We start from the raw sequence: 18,602 nt of genomic DNA, 5'->3' as shown, positions 1-18,602 counted from the left end.
CATGGAGTCCAACCATTAACCCAGCACAGCCGTGTCCCAGTGTCTGAGAATCTTGGGAATGCCCAGCAGTGCTGGGGAGCAGGGCAGGAGCTGCGGTGCATGGGGTAACCACTCTGAGGATGCTGCCTCTGTTTCTGTGCTAGTGGAGACCAGGCTCCAAGGGCTGGATGGCAGGCACCTCGGCACGGGAACCACATCCCCACCGGCATCTGCACAGCTCCGAGCACAGGGGCCCGTGGTGCTGCAGATGGAGCGACTGGGCAGCAGCATTGCACTGGAAGAACTGCCCTGAAGAAAGTCTTGGAAAACAATAGCAATTGTTCTGTGCCTTTGTTCCCTTCCGTCCCCGGATGTCGGAGGAGATGGAGCTGCGCTCGGCTGCCGGCGGGTGGGCAGAGCGAGCGTGGCTGCCTGTGCTCCCGCCGCGGACCCGGGGAGCCCCCCGAGCCCGCCGCCCGCCCTGCCGCCCGCTGCCGCCCGGTCCCGCCAGCGCCTCCAGAGCCCGAGTCACCGCTCGGGTAATAATTAAAGCTTGACACTGTCATATAAGCGAGCGCCAGAACTGGCTGTGATTCTCTGTGTCAGGGGGCAGGAGGTTTTCTTGCGGCTGCAGAGCAAATGATGCTAAAGCTGCTGTTCTTCACCGCAGGGACCTCGGCCTGCCCGTGGTCCGGGCAAGAGGGAGGACCTGGCCCCAGTCCAAATTTGCTGCCAGCACTGGGGAGAGGCTTGTGATGCCCACACCATTCCCTAATGCCCCAGGGAGTCTGAAATGGACTTCTGGGAGAGAAGGTGCTGACTGGTCCCTAAACAGGGAGCCACGGGATCACTTTGGTCCAAGCAGAGCCATGCTTCCCATTTTCTATCCCTGCTGGTCCTCAATGGGCCCAAGCATATAGGGGCAAATCCCTGGGTTCCCCTGCTGTGGCTCTTTGTGCCACTTACCACCGTCTGCCTGCTGTGAGTGTGTGCTCACTGCCACTGACCAAAGGGCTACAAGCAAACGTGGAGAAGGGTTTCCCCCAGCACTGCCAAGGGAGATTCCTCTCCCCCTGCCAGAGCCAGCCCCTGGGGTTCAGGCATTACCCCAAGGCAGCCTGCAGAGAGAGATCACAGATCACAGAATCACAGAATGGTTTGTGTTGGAAGGGACATTAAAGTTCATCTCATTACAACGCCCTGCCATGGGCAGAGACACCTTCCACTAGATCGGGTTGCTCCAAGTCCTGTCCAGCTTTGCTTTGAACACCTCCAGGGATGGGGAGTCCACAATATCTCTGGACAACACTTAGCATGGGGCACTTGTCATGGGGTTTGCTTGGCACAGCTGACAGTTCCCCACACAGGGCCCTCAGGTGTGTGTGTTCAGCCTGATGAGCTGCTGCTCCTGATGCAGGAAGGCTCAAATGTTTCCAAACTCTACCTGCTTTGCACAATCCCACGACCTTGGGACAAGAGCTGCTGCTGAAGGAGCATAGAGCACAGGCAGTAAGCATGAAACAGGAATGTTGCCTCCTTCCCCTTGGCCTCCAGAACGCTGTTTGTTCCCTTTGTGGAGAGATCTCAGCTGACCTCAAAGCCAAGCAGAGCTTTCCCATTGCAGGTGGAATAGGGAGTGCAGGTCACACCAAGTGACGTGTGAGTCCCTCTCCTGCTCTTTTGCCTCCATGTAGACTGGGGACCTATAAAAAATAACCATTTCTATAGTTGGTGTGCTCATGGTTTCCTGGGTTGGATGCCCTCCATCTATGGGGAGCTGCCTTACTGAAAAGTGGTGAGTCTGGGTGTCCTGTGGCTGCAGGGAGGTGACTTGGCCTCTTCAACAGGTTTGGGCACACTGAGGGAAGGTGGCAAAAATTAGAACAACCATGTCACCGAGGAACAGGCAGTAGTGAAGAGCTGTTGATCACATGCAGGAGGCGAGGGGGGATGCAGCTGCAGGGTGCTGCACAGCCCCATCCGGAACAGCTCCGGTGCAGAAGCACGGTCACAAAGCCTGTCTTTTCCCTTGTACTGGCAAAAGTTAAGTGTCTGCTTTTTGGAGCCCTTTCAGAGCCCGCCAGCTCAGCTGCCATGTGTCCTCCAAATGCAGGACAGGACTCTCAGCTTGCTTCTTGCTTCTGGCCGCCTGGGCAGGGACATGGGCTGCAACCCACTGCCTGCTGCCGTGGCCAAAGCCAGGGAGCCCTGCCAGGGGCTCCCAACTCCTTCATTCCCTGGGGCTGGCAGTGGATGTGTGGACACAGAGGGCTCTGGGATGTGAGCGATGCTGGTGGCTCACCGCTGCCCGGCAGGGACTGCTCCCAAAGGCAGCTCCGTGCTGGGAAGCTGGCAGCGGGACTTGCTGTGTTGGGGTGGCTTTGTGCTTTTTTTTGGTGGTTTTCCTAAAAACGGTGCCTTTTGCAATCCTCCCAGTGCTTCACAAAACTTTTCCTGGCAGAACCTCTCGAAAACTTCTGGGAATTCAGTTTTTGAAAGGCATTGGGGTCAAAGACATTTACACTTCTGTACGACGCTGACAGGTTTCCTGGTGCGAATATTTCTTGCCGGAACTCCACTTTATGTTGGTGGGTTGGACTCAGGGAGCTGAAGTTGCTCCAGGAAACAAAGGGAAAATTTTCAGCCTGGGAGAAAGGGTAGAGGTGATGAGGGAGGAGCCTTGGAAACGGCTGAGGATGGAGACCTCATCCTGCCATCCTGGGTAAGCTGTTCCATTTGTTTAGCCCAAACTGTGATGTGCGGAACTGCGATCTGGGATGTCACTCTGGGAACAGTTCCCCCCATCCCCTTCATAACTGATCCCAAAGGGCTGATCCCCACCCTGCTGCTCAGGTGAGACTGGTTCCGTGTGCTCATTGCTGACCTCCAGCTCCATCCCCATGGGTGTGTGTGTGGCAGGCTCCACTGGCCCTGCCAGTGCGGGCAGGAGGGCAGACACAGGCTGGGGACAGCACAGGATGGGTATTTGTCAGTAGGTTACTTATGGGGTCCCTCAAAGCTTTGCCCTGTAAGCACACTGTGTTTCAGAGAGAAATACTTGACAGTCTTAGAGGTCTTTTCCAACTTAAAGGATTCTCTGATTTCCTACAGATGTCAGGAATAAAGACTGAAATGAATAAGGCATGAGGCCCTGAAACACGACTTTGTGTCTGCAAATAATAAGGAATGAGTTACAGCCTTGGAAGAGCAGGAACGCTCCCCGTGTGCAGGGTCCAGCCTGTCCCTGGCGTCGAGGAGGTGCCCTCCTTGCACTGTCCCCTGCGTGAAAGCTCTGCTTGGAACAGATTGCCTACAGATGGGTTTCTCAACCTTTCCTAACACAGGGATGGCCAAACCTTTGTGGTGAAAATCCAAGGACCATTTTGTTCGGAGCTGCCACATGGTTTTATTTACACCCCATGCGAATTAGGCAAACGACTCACTGTTTGTCTCTTTTATTTCATCCCCTCGTGCTGGCTTCTGCACATAGGAATGTGTGCCTGGGTGCTTAAGGAACTATTTTGCAGACCACTTCCTACTGTCCTTGGGACACAGAGCAGGTCCTGGACCTAACGTGACAGCAGGCAGCGATGTGTCCCTGTCCTTACTTCACACAACAGCTCAGTTCCCCTAGCAGGGAGGAAAGTGCTGGGCACTGCCTGAGCCTCTCCACCATCGTCTGCCATGCCAGCATCCCCAGCCCAAGGATGGGAAAAGCCCTTGAGGACCATCAACATCCCTGTCCTCACCAGGAGGCTGTTCATTAATGTGGCTGAAGAGCAGACTGAGCCCACCGTGTCCTCCGTGGTCATCAGTGGGGGCTTTGGTTCCCCCACCTCCTGCCTGAAAGTCCACAGATCTCCCTGCTTCTGGAGGGGACAACCAGAGCTGTGTCCTTGGCTCTGGAGACGTTCCCACCAAATGTTTTTTTGGACAAGAAAGCACTCAAAGGTGCCTGCATCCTCTTTGGAAAAACAGTCACCCTGGAATCTCTGGCAGGACTTTGCCTCCCTCCCTGGACCCTTGCAGAGCCTTGGCAGGAGTCTTCCCCAAATCCATCCTCTGCTCAGGGTGGTGCTGCCAGCTCCCAAAGCCACGCTTAACTTGACACATGTGTGCGGCCCTGGGAGATGTGGTGGCTCTGATTCTCATTTGTGCCACCTTCCCCAGTGCCAACCTGACGGGGGCTTCCCCTCCAACATACCCAACTCTCTGCCAGACAGGCCTGGGATGCCTGTCCCCATCTTCCCACGGCTTGGGATCCCAGTGGGGTGGCTGCTGCCGGTCCCGATCCTGGCGGCTGTCCCCAAAGCTGCGGGGAGCATCAGGAAGGGCTGAGCCTGTCAGGGAAGGTGAGATGGTTTGTGCCTCCTGCATCCCTTGTGGTCACCTCCAGCAGCTCACATTCAGGACCCCCAGCTGCCATTCAGGACCCCCAGCTGCCGTGTGGGACACCCAGGTTTGGTTGTGGCTGTGCCACTGAACACCAGGCCCAGCATGAGGATGAGGGTGGTGGGGAGCCAGTGGTGTGTCACCTCTGCAGCTCTCCCTGCAGCGAGGTTAAGCTCTGCTTAAACTCTGATCCCGGTAGAGCCCTAATTTGGGGGATGCCCAGAAGGAGGCTTTTTGGAGAGAAAGAGCTCCATGCAGCCCTATTTGGGCTATTGGACAAGCACACAGCCACTCTCCAGGCTCTGAGCCAGAGGCACCGACATTCTGGAGTCTTGGGGTTGGGTACAGCTTCTCTCAGGATTTGGGATCGAGGTGCAGGGTGCTGCATGCCACCATGGGGTGCACCCCTTTGGCTGCACCCTCGCAGCCCCAGCACAGCAGGTTTTGGGGTGTGGGCAGGACACGGCCATGGGTCCAGCTCCGCCTGATCCTCGCTGACGAAACCCCCAGTTTGCGACACAGTTTTTGGCGTTGGGTCCTGGCCATCCGCTTTCTATTCCAGCGCTCGCCTTGCAGGAAGGCTTTGGGGATGGGGGGGGCTGGGAGCCTGTTTCAATTGTTTGGGGAATGGAAGTGACTTGTTCTGCGGCTGGAGGAGCCCAGCAGAGCTCGCTGCGTGCAGGGAGTTTTTCCACTGCTGTTGCTCCCATTGGAACAGCGGAACCTTGAGGGCTTCCCAACTGGTGGCGTTCTGGCTGCAGGGCCAGTTCTGGTGGCTGGCCTGTGGGATGGAGCCTTGCCTGAGGCACGGGCTGTGCATCGCTTACAGGCTGTACATCACTACATCAGGACCGTTTTGGGGGGAAATATGTCTTTTTTGGGGTCTGGCTTATTTTTGGGCACAGTGGAGTGGTCTGGAGGAGTCAGAGAGTCTCTCATCCAGTACAGGCTGGGATTGTGCTGCCAGAAAAACAAGGCATTTAGGGGCAGAAGGTTCTCACCTTGGTGTCTCCAGGCAGGGGTGAATCTCCCACCTACTCCCATGTGAGCCCGGAAAAATGAATCACCAAAAATGAAGGGAAGCAAAGAAAGAAAGCAAAAAATAATGATTAAAAAATCCCTCCCCAAAGCCGCCTTCCAGAGGGTTGGGCAAAAGATAAAAGCTCTCGGAGGAGCCGGGACTCCTCCTCTCCCACCGCCGACCTCTCATTTAAATGTCTGTGCGGAGGCTGCAGCCGGCACTGCCTCGGCGGCCGCCCCAAGGGACCCCCGCCAGCCCCCGCCCGCCAGCCCAGCCCTGCCCCCGGGGGTGATGCCCACGCAAGGCAACGGCAGAGCCGAGGCTTAGAAGCCTGGGGTGACACATCCCCAAGGAGGACGGATCGGTACTGGGGTGCTCCGGGGGGTCCCACCACAGAGCATGCGAGAGCCCCCGGGGAGCTGAGCCAGCAGCGCCTGCCGGGGCAGGAAGGAGTGGACAGCAGGGGTGTCCCGGTGGATGGACCCCCTGAGACCAGCCCCCCCGATGTCGGCTCCGCTGCTGCTCTGGGTCATCCTCCTCCGCTGGGCCAGCGGTGGGGGCTTCATCCGAGGAGGCAGGACGTGGCAGCACTGCACAGGTAGGAGCGAAGGGCAGGGGGTGGGTGGGCTGCACACCGCGAGGGGGGTGTCAAGACAGGTGTTAGCCCTGCTGGGAAGCGTGCTCCCATGGATGGGGTGTTCCCCGCACTGACACGGCAGACCCCAGAAGACGTGCTCTGTTTTGGGGGGCATGCCTCGGGTGGGTCAGCCTCTCACTGGCAGCCCAGCCCCAGGATTCCAGCGCCCAGGCGCCTGTTATGCCTCAGCTGCTGCAGCTTCCAGCACTCTGCCAGCAGCCATGGACAGCGGGTAGTGGGATCGTTCCTGCACCTGCAGCCCCCACCAGCAACCCTCCCAGAGCTGTGGAGAGACCTGTGTGCCTGTCCCTACGGCACAAGCATTGTCCCAAGGTCTGCTGGCCCTGGGGACAACATGAGAGGGGAAGGGCTGGAAAGAGGAGAAGTGAGCCATGAAGTCCCCTTGGAAAGTCCCTCCTGCCCCAGACTCTCCTGCTCTCTGACAGGCACAATCTGCACCCTCTGGGAGTAAATGTCTCTGTCCCACTGCCCCCAGCCAAGGAGCTGGCAGCTCCAATGGTATTTCCAAGAGGAGCCTGAGCTGAAGAGGATCCCCATGCCCTGGCTCTGCCATCCCATCCCCGTCCCTGTGCTGTCTAGGCAGTGAAACCTGAGCTCAGTTTTTGGGGCTGCTTGGGCCCAGGCCCTGTATGTTTGGGGTTTGTCCCAGTTTGATGGTGCCTGTATTTGAATTTTATTACAGCACAGATGATGTGAGAAGGACAACTGGGAGAGATTGGAGAGTTTCTGCCCACTGCCTCTTCCTTGAGGTGCTCGAGTCTCTCTGGGAATGTCCCTGCCAGGGATGTCAAGGCTGAGGACCCCAGCACAAGGTGCCCTGGCACCACATGTGCTGCCCAAGCTGGGCTGGAGCACTCCAGCTGCTCTCCCAGCCTTAGCAGTGCCAGATATGGGAGACAGACAGGGATGCACATCTTTGGGTTTAGAGATTTGGGGTTGGTTTTAGGACTTGGTCCCTTCCTGGCCCGCAGCCTCCAGCCCCACCTGAGCTGTCTCCCGGCTCATCCCCACCACCCCAGGGGCAGTTGAGGATTCCTAAACCCCCTGCAAATCCAAGCCTGAGTTCAGCTTGTACTTTTTGCTGGGGAAAATGGAAACTGGCCATTCCAAGACTGTTGCGTTTCTGAAATAAGCCATTCGAGTTAAACCTCCCCCAACGAGGCTTTGCTTTAGGAGCAGCTTAAACCAGTGGTGGGGCAAGCAGGGGGCATGCAGAGTTGCCAGGCTGGGAAAGATCTCACTGATCTCTCTGCTCTGGGCTGAATGAAGCAATATGAGCAGATTCCTCTTTGCTCTGCCCACCTGGAACTGGGCTGGCCAGGGGTGCCAGGAGGAAGCGCTTCCCTTCTCCAGCTGTTTTGGATTCAGATACATGGCCCAGCCTTGCTCCCATCTCCCTCCCTCCCAGCTCTCCCGCTGTGCCCCAGCAGCCGGGATTTATTAGTACAAATTGGAGCTAAAAGCTGAGTCTCAGTGGGGTTGGGATGAAATCAGGGGTATTTTAGTGTAGCCAAGTGCTGCTTCATCCCCTGGGCATCAACGCTCTTCTTTGCAGATGATGCAGGTCTGCCAGGGAAGCATTCAAAAGTAAAAACAGGAGGGTGCCAAGGCCAGGAAGGTCGGAGAAGCCCCCACAGCAGGTACAGCCCTTCCTGCTGCTGCTGGCTCGGGGCTTGCTGAGACATCAGACTGACAGTCACCCTGGCACTGCTCTGTGGGGTGGCACTTTGTGGTGCCCATGCACGATGTGTTCTCACCGGGGTGATGCCCTGGGGCTGGGCACGTTGTTTTCTTTTCTGCGGAGAGATTAATTATTTATAATGAGTGGTTTTGGTGCCTGCTGGGGGAGTACGTGTGCGTGTGTGCAATTAGGGCTGGGTTGGGACAGCCTGAACTGGGACTGAGGGGCAGAGCTCTCCCCATGCCCCATAAGCAAGCCCACAGTGTTGGATCCCTGCCTGCTCTCCTGGTTCTGGCTGCAGTTGCTGGTGCCGGTGTATCCCGAGGAAGCTGGGGCTGCCTGGCTGGCAAGTCCCAGCTTCGTTGACAGAATTCAGAGCTGCATTAGTGGGATGGCTCTGCACACCCGGTGTTCCTGCTGTGGGGATGGAGACGCCAGCCTCGGTCTCTGGAGGGCAAATGTTCCCTCTGGCCCCAAAGCAGGGGCTCGGGGTGGACCCCAGGCAAGGGCCAGCAGGCTACTGGGGCACACTGAGCCATCCTGCTGCCACGGGGCACACTGAGCCATCCTGCTGCCACGGGGCACACTGAGCCATCCTGCTGCCATGGGGCACCCCAGCCAGCGCAGTGAGGGCCCCATCCCACAGTGGGACAGGGTGGGATGGCTTTCACCGCTGTGACATGCTCCGCTGTCCCTTGGCACAGACCTGCGCCCGCTGGACATCCTCTCGGAGGTGGTGCCGGCCGGAGCGCTGGCCCGCGGCATGCGGGTGTTCCAGGTGCAGGGGCTGCGCGGCTTCCAGCTCGCCGCCTCGCGGCCCCGCGCCCTGGGCTTCCCCGCCTCCCGGCTCTTCATCCACTGCGACCGCTTCCCCGAGGAGTTCTCCATCATCGTCACGCTGAGGGTGCTCGGCGTCCCCGCCAAGGTGAGCGCGGCCGGGCGGGCACGGAGCGGGCACAGGGCGGGCACAGGGCGGGTACAGGGCGGGTACAGGGCGGGCACGGCGCGGGCACAGGGCGGGCACAGGGCGGGCACGGCGCGGGCACAGGGCGAGCACAGCGCGGGCACGGCGCGGGCACGATGCGGGCACGGCGCGGGCACGATGCGGGCACAGCGCATCCCCGCAGCCCGCGGCCGGCAGGCGTGATCCCGTGCCCTCCCGCAGAGGAACGAGTACATCTTCACGCTGATGGCGGAGGAGAGCCCCGGCGTGCTGGTGGGGCTGCGCTACGCCCCCGACAAGCTCCACTTCCTCTTCTGGAGCCAGGAGCGCGCCGGCGGCTGGCAGACCCGCGTCACCTTCCCCAACGTCTCCCTCTCCGACGGCCAGTGGCACACGCTCGTCCTGGCTGTCTCCGGCCAGTCCTTCTCCCTGACGGTGGACTGCAGCATCCCCAAGGATGTGTAGGTTGGGGGGTTCAGAAGGGCGGGCGGGGTGGTGTTCCTCCACCAGCATCTCCCCGGGCCATCAGTGGATGCCATGAAATTGTCCCTGCCTTTTCTCTGCCCATCCTCAGGGTGGTGGAGACGCCGTTTCCAGCCTCGCTGTCGGTGAGGAGAGCCAGCTTCTACCTGGGCAACAGGCGGAGAAGGAAAGGCGTGTTCACGGTAGGTGACCCATGGTGTGGGTGCCCACGGGTGCCCGGGGGTGCTCGTGGCTGGCCGTGGGGTGACCCACAGCCCCCTCTCAGCCCCCTACAGTGGCAGGGCAGGAAGCAGAGGTAGCTGTGGGTTCTTGTGGAGGCAGTGAAAGGCAGCTGCAGCTCTGAGCCCCATGTCAGTGCTCCCCTCACACCAGCTGTTAGATTGCATGAGCTGGGCATATGGGATTTGATAAATGTGTGTGAATCCCATGGAGACTTCTGCATCCTAGGAGGGAGGGCAATGAGCGGGAGTCGGGCAGAAAATCCTAGGCATGTTCCCATTCTGTGGTCTTGCTGGACTTGCTCTCCATCCCGCTGCTCCCACTTTCCCAGGGCTTGCTGAGACAGCTTGTCCTGCTGCCAGGAGCCGATGCCACCCCTCGGATATGCACCACCATGAACTTCAAAGTAGCAACGCTCTCTGTCCCCACTGTCCTCCAGGATGTCCCCATTAAGCCAGCGAGCAACGAGGTGCTCAAATACCCCTACGGTCAGTGCCCCCCAGTGCCTCTGTCGGCCACCCCACCTCTGTGAGGAAAGGCCTTTGTGTGTGGCAGAACATGGAGCAGGAGCAGGGGGGAAGAAGGTGTCACCAGCACCCTCTGTTTCTCACAGTGTGGGATGGGATCCCTGTCCAAGACTCCCCTGGAGAGACAGGGTGCTCCTGCCCGCATCCCTTAGCAGCACTGGGCTCATTTTAGTGGCCCCACACAGGCTTTTGCCAGTCTGTGTCTTCCCAGGTTGGTGCTGGGTTGCCATTTCCCCCATCCCCTGGTGCCCATTATCAGGATGAGACCAGGACATCCAACCCTCCTACCTCTCTGTTCCTCCACTGTGTGTGCTAAGAGGCTCCTGCCTCACTCATCTCATGGCCAGAGACTGACACGAAGGTGACCCTGGGGTCCCGTCCACGCTGCACCAAGCAGGAGAAGGCGCAGTTCTGGTTCAACGCCTCCCGACGAGGGCTGTACCTCTGCAACGGCAGCGCCTGGGTCTCCATGCTGGAAGGTACTGCTGGGGAGGTACTGGCACTCTTTGGGAGGGAGGGAGGCTCTTGCAGCAGAGCAGGAGCTGACATTTGCCCTTGAGACCGCTTTGGGATGGGAATCAGCAGCAGAGTGAGGGGGCCTGCCCCCTGCCCCTCCCCTGCTCGGCCAGGCTTTGCTTTGTTCTCAGTGCCCACACCAGCACTTCCAGAACTGCTCTTGGTTCAAGTGCCTCTGTGGTCCATCCACCTTCTTCTTATCCATCTCTCCTGGGGCTTCTCAGGGCAGGATGAGCTCCTGGTCTGTCCAAGCAGGACAGCTCACCCCATGTAGAGCCATGTTCAGGGGGTTGTGCTCCCTGCCATGGGTTCCCAAAGGTTGTGGTGCTCCTGGTGCTGAAGCGCTTGTGGGGTGGACAAGGAGGAGCAGAGAGACTCATCAGCTGCCAGAAATACTGGGGCAGCATTGGGAGGGTGGCAGAGGCAGGTCCCCATATTGTCCCGGCTCTGTTGGGACACTTCGTGAGGAAAACAGTGGGAGCACCAAGCTGAAGAAAACAACCAGAGCCCGGGTGGATGGATATTTTACAATAATGACATGGATTTCACCCACTGGCACTCTCCCACGCACTCTAGGCGGTTTCCCCAGGATCCCTGGAGAGGACATGGAGTATGGGATATGCCATCAGCCAAACCGTGCTTCCCTTCACTCCCCTTCCAGCATTTTTCTTCTGCTGATATCCACTGGGTGGGCTTGGATGAGCCATTTGCTCCCCACAGGAACTGGCAGTCACTGGATCCCCTGTCCTTCCCTGCCTCTGGAAGTCATCAGTACAGATTGGCACCATGTCCCAGGAGACCTCATGCTGGGATCTTACTGACCTGTGCCCTTGGTGCCACCGACACTGGCCCTTCTCCAGTGCCCAGCCATTTGCCTTTGGGGCAACTCTGGAGGTTTCTGATCCTATTTCTGGCATTAATTCTGTCTAAGTCTTCTCTAACCTCTCCCAGAGCTCATGCTGACTCCAGCCAGAGCCAGCAACTGGGCAGGGTTGCTGCAGGTGAGTGTGGGGTAACCTGGCTGCTCTCAGCAGCCCAGTGGACTGTAGGTCTCTTCCTCTCCTCCTTGGTCTTTTGAGGATAAATATATCAAAGTAATCAAAATCCATGGCGTGGGGTTCTTCCCCGCTCCCAGAGGAGACAGCCCTGCCCTCCACTGGGGAACAGGCAGGGATGGATGGGGCTGGATGTGCTGCCCATCAGGGTGGAGTCAATCCTTTTACCACCCCCTTGGTTTGGCCCTTCACCCCCAGTGACACCAGGACCTTCCCTTCCCCCATAAAGCTCCACACAGCAGCAGTTGCCACAAAGCCGGCACGAGGCCTCTCTCCAGCCAAAATTATCTGATTTTAACCTCACCTCTCTTCTTTGTGGTCTCCCAGTCAAGCACAGGCTGGACTATGTGGAGGAATACCAGAACCTGGTGACCAACTCGGAGACGATGGGGGTTGAGGTCTTCACCATCCCAAAGGTGGGACTGTTTGCAGCCACAGCCAACCGGATCACCCCGCCGGGATCGGCCGTCTACAAATGGACTGATGGGAAGTTTGTGCCCTACCAGAACATCCGCACCTACCAAGCTCAGTCCTGGAAGTATTTCACCATTGGGAAGAAGGTGAGTCTGCCTGGAAGGTGCCTCCACGTTTCAGTACATTAAAGTGCAGTTGCCCGACAGTGGCTTCTCTGAAGCCCAGAGTCTTGGGCATAGTTTAGGGAGTGAATCTTTCTCTCTTTGGTGGAGTCACGCTGATACACGTATTCAGCTGACCAAGGTCTCTCCAGGGACTGCCGGCTCATCTGTGGGCTGCCTGCTGTGTTTTACTCTTTTGCTGAGGCACAGCTGCATCCACCCAAGCCATTTCCAGCACCTGATCCTGGCAGAGTAGGTAACTGCATCTCAGAGATCTACCTGTGGTCTTAGAGAGCCATCAGAGCCTGCAGCTCCCTCCCAAGACCCACTGATTTCAACCTCCTGCATTTTTAAGCTCTCATGCTTTTAAATCATTCTGGGACTTCAGAGTCACCTCTCCTCCCCTGGGCAGTCTGCCATGGGACTGGTGAAGAGTATCTGCCTGGTTCTCTCCCCTTGGAAGCTTATCACTTTTGGAGGAGCCCTGGGCAAGGCACCTGGTGAGAGCCAGCTCTGTGCAGGGCTCCTGGGGAGCTGAGATCATTTCCCCTCTGGCATGACCCATTCTAGCTTTGTCACCAGGGTGGCTGCAGGGCTCCTCTGCTGCCAACCACATGCTCCAGGGTACAGAGGGATGGGTACCTCCAGGCTTGGTGTTACCAACAGCCCTGCTGGTTGGATACAAACAGGCCATGTCCTCTGTTGGTGGAAGGGGAACATGACGGTGGGGTCCTGCAGAAAACCCAGTCAGGCCCTGAAAGTGCAGCTGTGTTGCAGTGCTGGCTTTGGGCTGGGAACATGCCTGGCATCCCCAACACTGCTCTCCATCACTCCACTGCACCCTCACAGGCAGCAGATAGGAACTCCCTGGAGTTCTCAAGGTGGTTCCCACCAGCAGATAAACGCAATGCTCGGCACACTTCTGCACGGAGACGATGGCCAGGGAGGTGTTCCACCAGCAGCAGTACAGGTCTGCGCAGTAGCCCAGGTTCCCTGCACACCTTGCAGTTGGGATGCACCTCTGTGGGTGTCAGCACCTTGTTACTGCACCAGGACCTGCTGGTGCTCCACCAGGATGAGGTGAGGAGCCCTGAGGGCAGCGTGGGCGCTCTGTTGGGCCCCTGTCAGTGGAGGCCAAGGGATTGCAGACTCCTGAGTTGTGGGGATGGATCCAGGTGTCTCTCTTCCTACTGAAGCTGTTTCTAGAGATGCCCCAAAGGGACTCCCTCAACTGGGCCTCTCAGAGAGAGCAGTGCTGGGGATGCATCTTCCCTGAGGGAATGGGGGGACCCAGCACAGCCCTGTCGCTGGGGGTGGCTGCTCCTTGGCTGGTGCTAGCAAAGTCCTGCAGGAAGCAGGAGACCTCCCCACTGACTGTTTCCTCCCTGTGGGCTGTGGCCCTGTGCCTCTTTGTGGCCTAAACTGGGGCAAAACCTCTGCCACTTCATCTGAAAGACACTGGAATGGTGGAGACAGCATGACAGAGGTTGGATGTGCTCCCCACCTTGCGCTTGGCTACCTCTGCTGCACCACAGCTGTCCCTGACATTTGCACAGGGGTTTCTTGGTCTGGAAAATGTTTTGTCTCAGGGAATTGTTATCATTGTTGTCATTGTTATCATATCTGTGATTTTTCTTCTGAGCCACCTTCTTTACAGGAAGGTTTGGTAACCTGAACCTCCCTCCCTCCCCAGTCCATTTCACATCCATGCTCCCCATTCCTGAGGCTGGTGAGGCACAAGCAGACACAGCTCAGCTCTCCCTCCCCTTGTCTAAGAGGCTGTGACTGAGAGTCGTGTCCCTGCCATGCACAAACACCCCCACAGGCCACTGGGTCCCTGTCCCCACTTTGAGTGCACTGTGCTGCTTGGGGACTGCTTAGGGACCCCAGCCAGGGCCACCTTGTCCTACAATAGCCACCTCATCCCTGGTCCCCCATCCCACCTCCCCACGCCCATTCTTGCCCATCCTCCTTTGAGAGGAGAAAATCAAGCTGTCCTGGCTTATTCCTTTTCAGATCTTCCTAGCAGTGGCGAATTTTGAGCAGAACGAGAGGGGTCAGGAGTTCTCTGTAATATACAAGTGGAGCCGCAGGAAAGCGAAATTCATCACGTACCAGCGGATCAGCACGCACAGCGCCAGGGACTGGGAGGCCTTTGTCATTGAGGGAGAGGCTTTCCTCGCTGTGGTCAACCACAGAGAAGGTACCCAGCCCTCATATTCCCTACAGGCCCTGGGGTGACATCTAGGACCATGACAAGTGCCCCGCCACAGGTACCTGCTCAGAGCATCCTCCGGTTGCTGTGGAAACCCCGCGGCTCCCTGTGCATCCTCTGCTGGAGCAGAGTGCAGGGCAAAGCCAGGGAGATGTGCACACAGCTGGGAGCGTGGTGTCCTTCAGGAAGCCTGAAGCCATGCAGACCCTCCCATTATAGGGGAGAAGAGTGTTTGGGGAAGTGGCTGATGCAGTCCCCCTCTGGGTTTCTGGCAGCAGAAGACAAGGACAAGAGTGGGGACAGTGTCTGTGCTGAATCTCTCTGCTTCTTTTCATTTTTATCCCCAATGCTACATAACCTGGTAGCACTCCAGGCTGAGCCTTTTGCACCTGGGAAACTGAGGGAACCTGAGTGAGAGCCTGCTGACATCCCTCCCTCCCTCCCCAGGCACCCTGCAGACATGATCCAGCCTTGTTCCCCTTCCCAGGCCCTGGGAATAGTTCTGGGCTGGGACATGCACTCCTCAGCATGGAGGGATGAATGGGTCGATAGCACAGCCCTGGCTCTCCAGGATGCTCCAAGCTGGGTTCAAAACACTCAGCTAATGGGCTCTCTCCCTGCCATCAGGGCTGGATCCAGGGAAATCAGCTCCTCTGGCACCAGGCTCGGAGCTGGTGGCAGGTTCCTTGGGCACCTGTGAGCTGGGCTGGAAACTCCATGTGTCACCTGTTGGACCCCACCATGGCCAGTTTGGATGAGACCTACTGCCATGGCAGTGTGGTCCCTCCAGCAGACATGCATGCAGGGGTTAAGACCATCATGGCTAAGCCAACCTGGGGATGTTTCCTTTGGAGGCAGGTGGATGGTCAGTCCCTGAAGAGCTGCCACTTATCCATGTGGCCATTCCTACACATTCTCCCTGCAGCCTTTCCTGCCCAAGTCCCTTCTGCTGCAATGAGGATTTAAAGCCAGCTGGGTCCCACACAGGTGTGAGGTCGAGATGCTCGAGCAGAGCCCAGGAGCTGGATGGAGCACATGCTTTGGTGCTGGGGGGCAGCCCACGATGCCGGGAGCTGAGGGACATGGCTGGGACTGGCCCCACCACACAGAGCCACCCCGTGGGACAGCCAGCAGAACTTGGCTGTCCTGGGACACTGGCACGGTGCCTCTGGGCTACTGCTCCTGTGGGGACATGGCACCCACCTGTCCCTCCTCTGCCAGGGCTGCCACGAAGCTGCCACCGTACACTCAGGACAAGCTGCTGGTGTGTGCCATGGGATGGAGGCTCTAGGTGGGGATAGAGGCTCTAGGTATAGGTGGAGCCTCTAGACAGGAATGGAGGCTCTAGTTAGGGATGGAGGTTCTAGGGAGGGGTTGAGGCTCTAGACGGGAATGGAGACACGAGGTAGGGGTGGAGGCTGTAGAATCTCTTCAGCTACTTCTTGGGCAGCAACAGGTGACATGCTGGCAAAAATTCACGTGGCTGAACCTGTTTCTTAGACAAGCCAGGTATCCTTTTCCCTCATAGTGCATGTCTGTCCATCTGTCTTCCCCAGGGAACAACCACAATATAGATAGTGTGATATACAGGTGGAACCCCAGGACAGGGTTGTTTGAAACTAACCAGACCATTCCTACCTCTGGAGCCTACGACTGGGAATTTTTCACCATCGGACCGTATTCCTTCTTGGCTGTAGCTAACACATTCAATGGCACATCCACTAAGATCTACTCACACATCTACATCTGGCTCAGTGGTTCTTTCCAGCTCTTCCAGTCTATCCTGGTAAGGCTTGCCTATTGCTCCTCAGTCCCCCTCTGGGCTTAGGTGAGCCAGCATGTCTCATGGTCTCCCTCCCCACAGACATTTGGTGCTGCCGACTGGGAGGTTTTTCACATTGGGGACAGAGTCTTCCTGGCTGTTGCCAACAGCCACAGCTATGACAGTGGGATGCCAGCGCCCTCCAACTTCTATGCCATCAACTCCTCCATCTATGAGCTGAACATCACCGCTCAGATGTTTGTTAAATTCCAGGACCTTCTCACCTACAGGTACCTCTACTAGCAGTCAGGGTGCTCCTCAGTCCATGTCCTTCCCCTGAGCAGCCCAGAGGTCTCATAGTCATAGAATGGTTTGGGGTGGAAGGGACCTTAAAGATCATCTCATTCCAACCTCCTTGCCACAGGCAGGGACACCTTCCACTAGATCCAGTTGCTCCAAGCTCTGTCCAACTTGTCCTTGGACCCTTGCAGGGATGGGGCAGCCACAGCTTCCCTGGGCAACCTGTGCCACAGCCTCTCCTCTTTCAGTGTAAAACTGCACTCACTTGTCTCCAGGAGGGTTCCTGCAGGTTTTCACACTGCCAGGGACTGAGACTGGTGGAGAGGGTGATGGGTGACAGCTCCTTGGCACCAAATCCCAGTGGGAGCTGGGAGAAGGCCCTGGATTTGAGAACGAGGCTGGATTTCTTTCAGGAGCAACCTGGGAAGAGCAGGGTTTTCTGTGTGTCATCAGGGTGGCAGAGACTGGAGTGGGGTGGGCTCAGCCCCATGGACACACAGCCCCTTTTTCAGCTGGCCACACAGGGGCCACCTCACCTGCCCCTCTGCTTTCTTCATGCCCAGTGCCCTGGACTGGGAGTTCTTCTCGGTGGGAGACGACTCTTTTCTGGTGGTAGCAAACTCCTTCGATGGCTTCACCTTCTCCGTTAACAGCATTATCTACAGGTACTGCAGAGGGCAGGGTTGGGGAGCTTGGGCGTTGTTCCCAGCAGGAATGACCCTGCATGGGTGTAACCTGGTGCGTCTGCCCAGGGAGGATGGATAGGACTGCTCCCTGCTTTCAGGCAGGAACGAGGAGCCCCAGTGAAGGGCATCCCACCCTGAAACAGGGTGGAAGTGGGAGATGCCAGCCCCAGGGCTCAGCTTTCCTGCCCCTCCCAGGTGTCCTGGGAGCTAACTGCCCTTCCCGTGCAGGTGGCAAGGCTACGAAGGCTTCGTGGCAGCCCATCACCTCCCCACCGTCGGCTGCAGGGACTGGGAGGTTTTCCACACCGCCGAGGGCTCCTACCTGCTCTACTCCAGTGCCAAGGAGCCGCTTTCCAAGGTGCTCAAGCTGAAAACCACCTGAGGTGGCTGAGACATGCTCAGCTCGTCGCCAGGACGGGGTTGAGCTGGGCATCCAGGTGAAGATGGACCGCAGAGCCCAGGAACGGCTGCAGCGTCAGCTGGGCAGTGGCTGGCTGTGCACTCTGCAGGAAGGGGAGGAGGAGGAGGAGGAGGAGGAGGGAGCTCCAGGGCTCCCTGCAGCCTTGTCTGGGGGCTGGCAAAGGGGCTGAGACCCTGCTTTGGTGCTGTTTCTCCTGGGAAAGCTCTCCCACCGTGCTTCAGAGCCATGTCCTACACAAGGTTCCTGGCGCCCAGGTGCTTCCCAGGGCTCACTGGGACCTGACACTTGGCAGTCTCCAGCCAGGAGGGACCCAGAGGTGCCAGTGGCTGTGGCCAGAGGTTGCACAAAGCCAGGGAAGGAAGAGACTGAGCAGAGCATGAGCTGGCAGGGTGGGTGCATGGCAGAGGGGAGTAAACATGTGAGAAACTGCGGAAAAAGGTTGGTCCAGGCTTGGCTTTGGCTGCCCAGTGCCTGGTGCTGCGATGCTGCTGAGGACCATCTGGTTTGACATTGCAGCCACTCTTGGTGTCACCTTTGGTGGCATCACCACCCCCAGACACTGCTGCGGGTGCCTTCCCTCCCTGCTGCTCTGCTGTGGCTGGTTTGGGTTGTCCTTGACATGTGACGTGTGTGTTGTACAAGCCCGTCAGTGTGTACAAGGACCAGTGCTTGTCCTTGCACACCTTTGCCTGGGGTTAGCGACTCCTGAGAAAACCTGCTATGCATTTGGACAAATCCAGCTACCACGGGCATGGGAAAGATCCAAAACTGCGCCAGGTGAAACTGTGGCCTCTTTTCCTCGCCTTTGCTTTGGGGACTCTTTTGCTTAACCAGAGCTCTAATAAACTGTGTGCACCCAGCCTTCATCCCATGTGAGTACCCAAACTGCTCTGCCCATGGCAGAGGCATCCCTTCACCCAACAAGTCACCCCCGGATGAGGCGGAGCCGTGTCCATGTCCATGAGGGTGAGGTGGCCCTGAGCACAGCAGTGTGCTGGGGTGAGGGTGCCCCTCTGTTCCCCCCCCATCCCAGGACCCTCTGCCTCACCTGACTGTCCCAGAGCATCACTCAGTCTTCCCCAGGCCCAGGTTTCCTGCTGGAGCTGGGCCACCCACCCTGGAGCTGCGGAGCCCTCAGGATGTGCCAGCCCTGCAAGAAGGACTGAGGA

The 18,602-nt window shown here is 58.0% G+C and overlaps 1 protein-coding gene across 3 annotated transcripts; it reads left to right on the top strand.

The window, feature by feature from the left end:
- The first annotated feature begins 5,586 nt into the window (after nucleotides 1-5,586).
- TSPEAR (thrombospondin type laminin G domain and EAR repeats) lies at nucleotides 5,587-18,293 on the top strand. Of its 3 annotated transcripts, XM_064666824.1 has the most exons (12): nucleotides 5,587-5,990; nucleotides 8,436-8,656; nucleotides 8,897-9,135; nucleotides 9,249-9,339; nucleotides 9,708-9,864; nucleotides 10,251-10,382; nucleotides 11,802-12,034; nucleotides 14,066-14,252; nucleotides 15,821-16,050; nucleotides 16,129-16,316; nucleotides 16,890-16,991; nucleotides 17,241-18,293. In XM_064666824.1, the coding sequence occupies exons 1-12, from the start codon at nucleotides 5,870-5,872 to the stop codon at nucleotides 17,392-17,394; spliced, it is 2,055 nt and encodes a 684-aa protein (XP_064522894.1). In that variant the 5' UTR covers nucleotides 5,587-5,869; the 3' UTR covers nucleotides 17,395-18,293. The 3 variants fall into 3 exon arrangements, with proteins under 3 accessions (XP_064522894.1, XP_064522892.1, XP_064522893.1); XM_064666822.1 differs by lacking the exon at nucleotides 5,587-5,990 and having other exon boundaries at nucleotides 8,466-8,656; nucleotides 10,221-10,382; XM_064666823.1 differs by lacking the exon at nucleotides 5,587-5,990 and having other exon boundaries at nucleotides 8,468-8,656.
- Nucleotides 18,294-18,602: the final 309 nt, after the last annotated feature.

Source organism: Pseudopipra pipra, chromosome 10 (assembly GCF_036250125.1).
Source record: "Pseudopipra pipra isolate bDixPip1 chromosome 10, bDixPip1.hap1, whole genome shotgun sequence".
NCBI classification, from domain to species: Eukaryota; Metazoa; Chordata; class Aves; order Passeriformes; family Pipridae; genus Pseudopipra; species Pseudopipra pipra.
The sequence above is the reverse complement of the archived record's forward strand: the minus strand, read 5'-3'. Positions and strand labels throughout refer to the sequence as shown.

Bases quoted from the DNA above. Each gene is read 5' to 3' on its own strand.
- TSPEAR (XM_064666824.1), top strand. From the start codon at position 5,870: ATGGACCCCCTGAGACCAGCCCCCCCGATGTCGGCTCCGCTGCTGCTC. The intron at 10,383-11,801 runs GTACTGCTGGGG...GTGGTCTCCCAG, and splicing joins CTGGGTCTCCATGCTGGAAG to TCAAGCACAGGCTGGACTAT. The intron at 16,317-16,889 runs GTACCTCTACTA...CTTCATGCCCAG, and splicing joins CAGGACCTTCTCACCTACAG to TGCCCTGGACTGGGAGTTCT.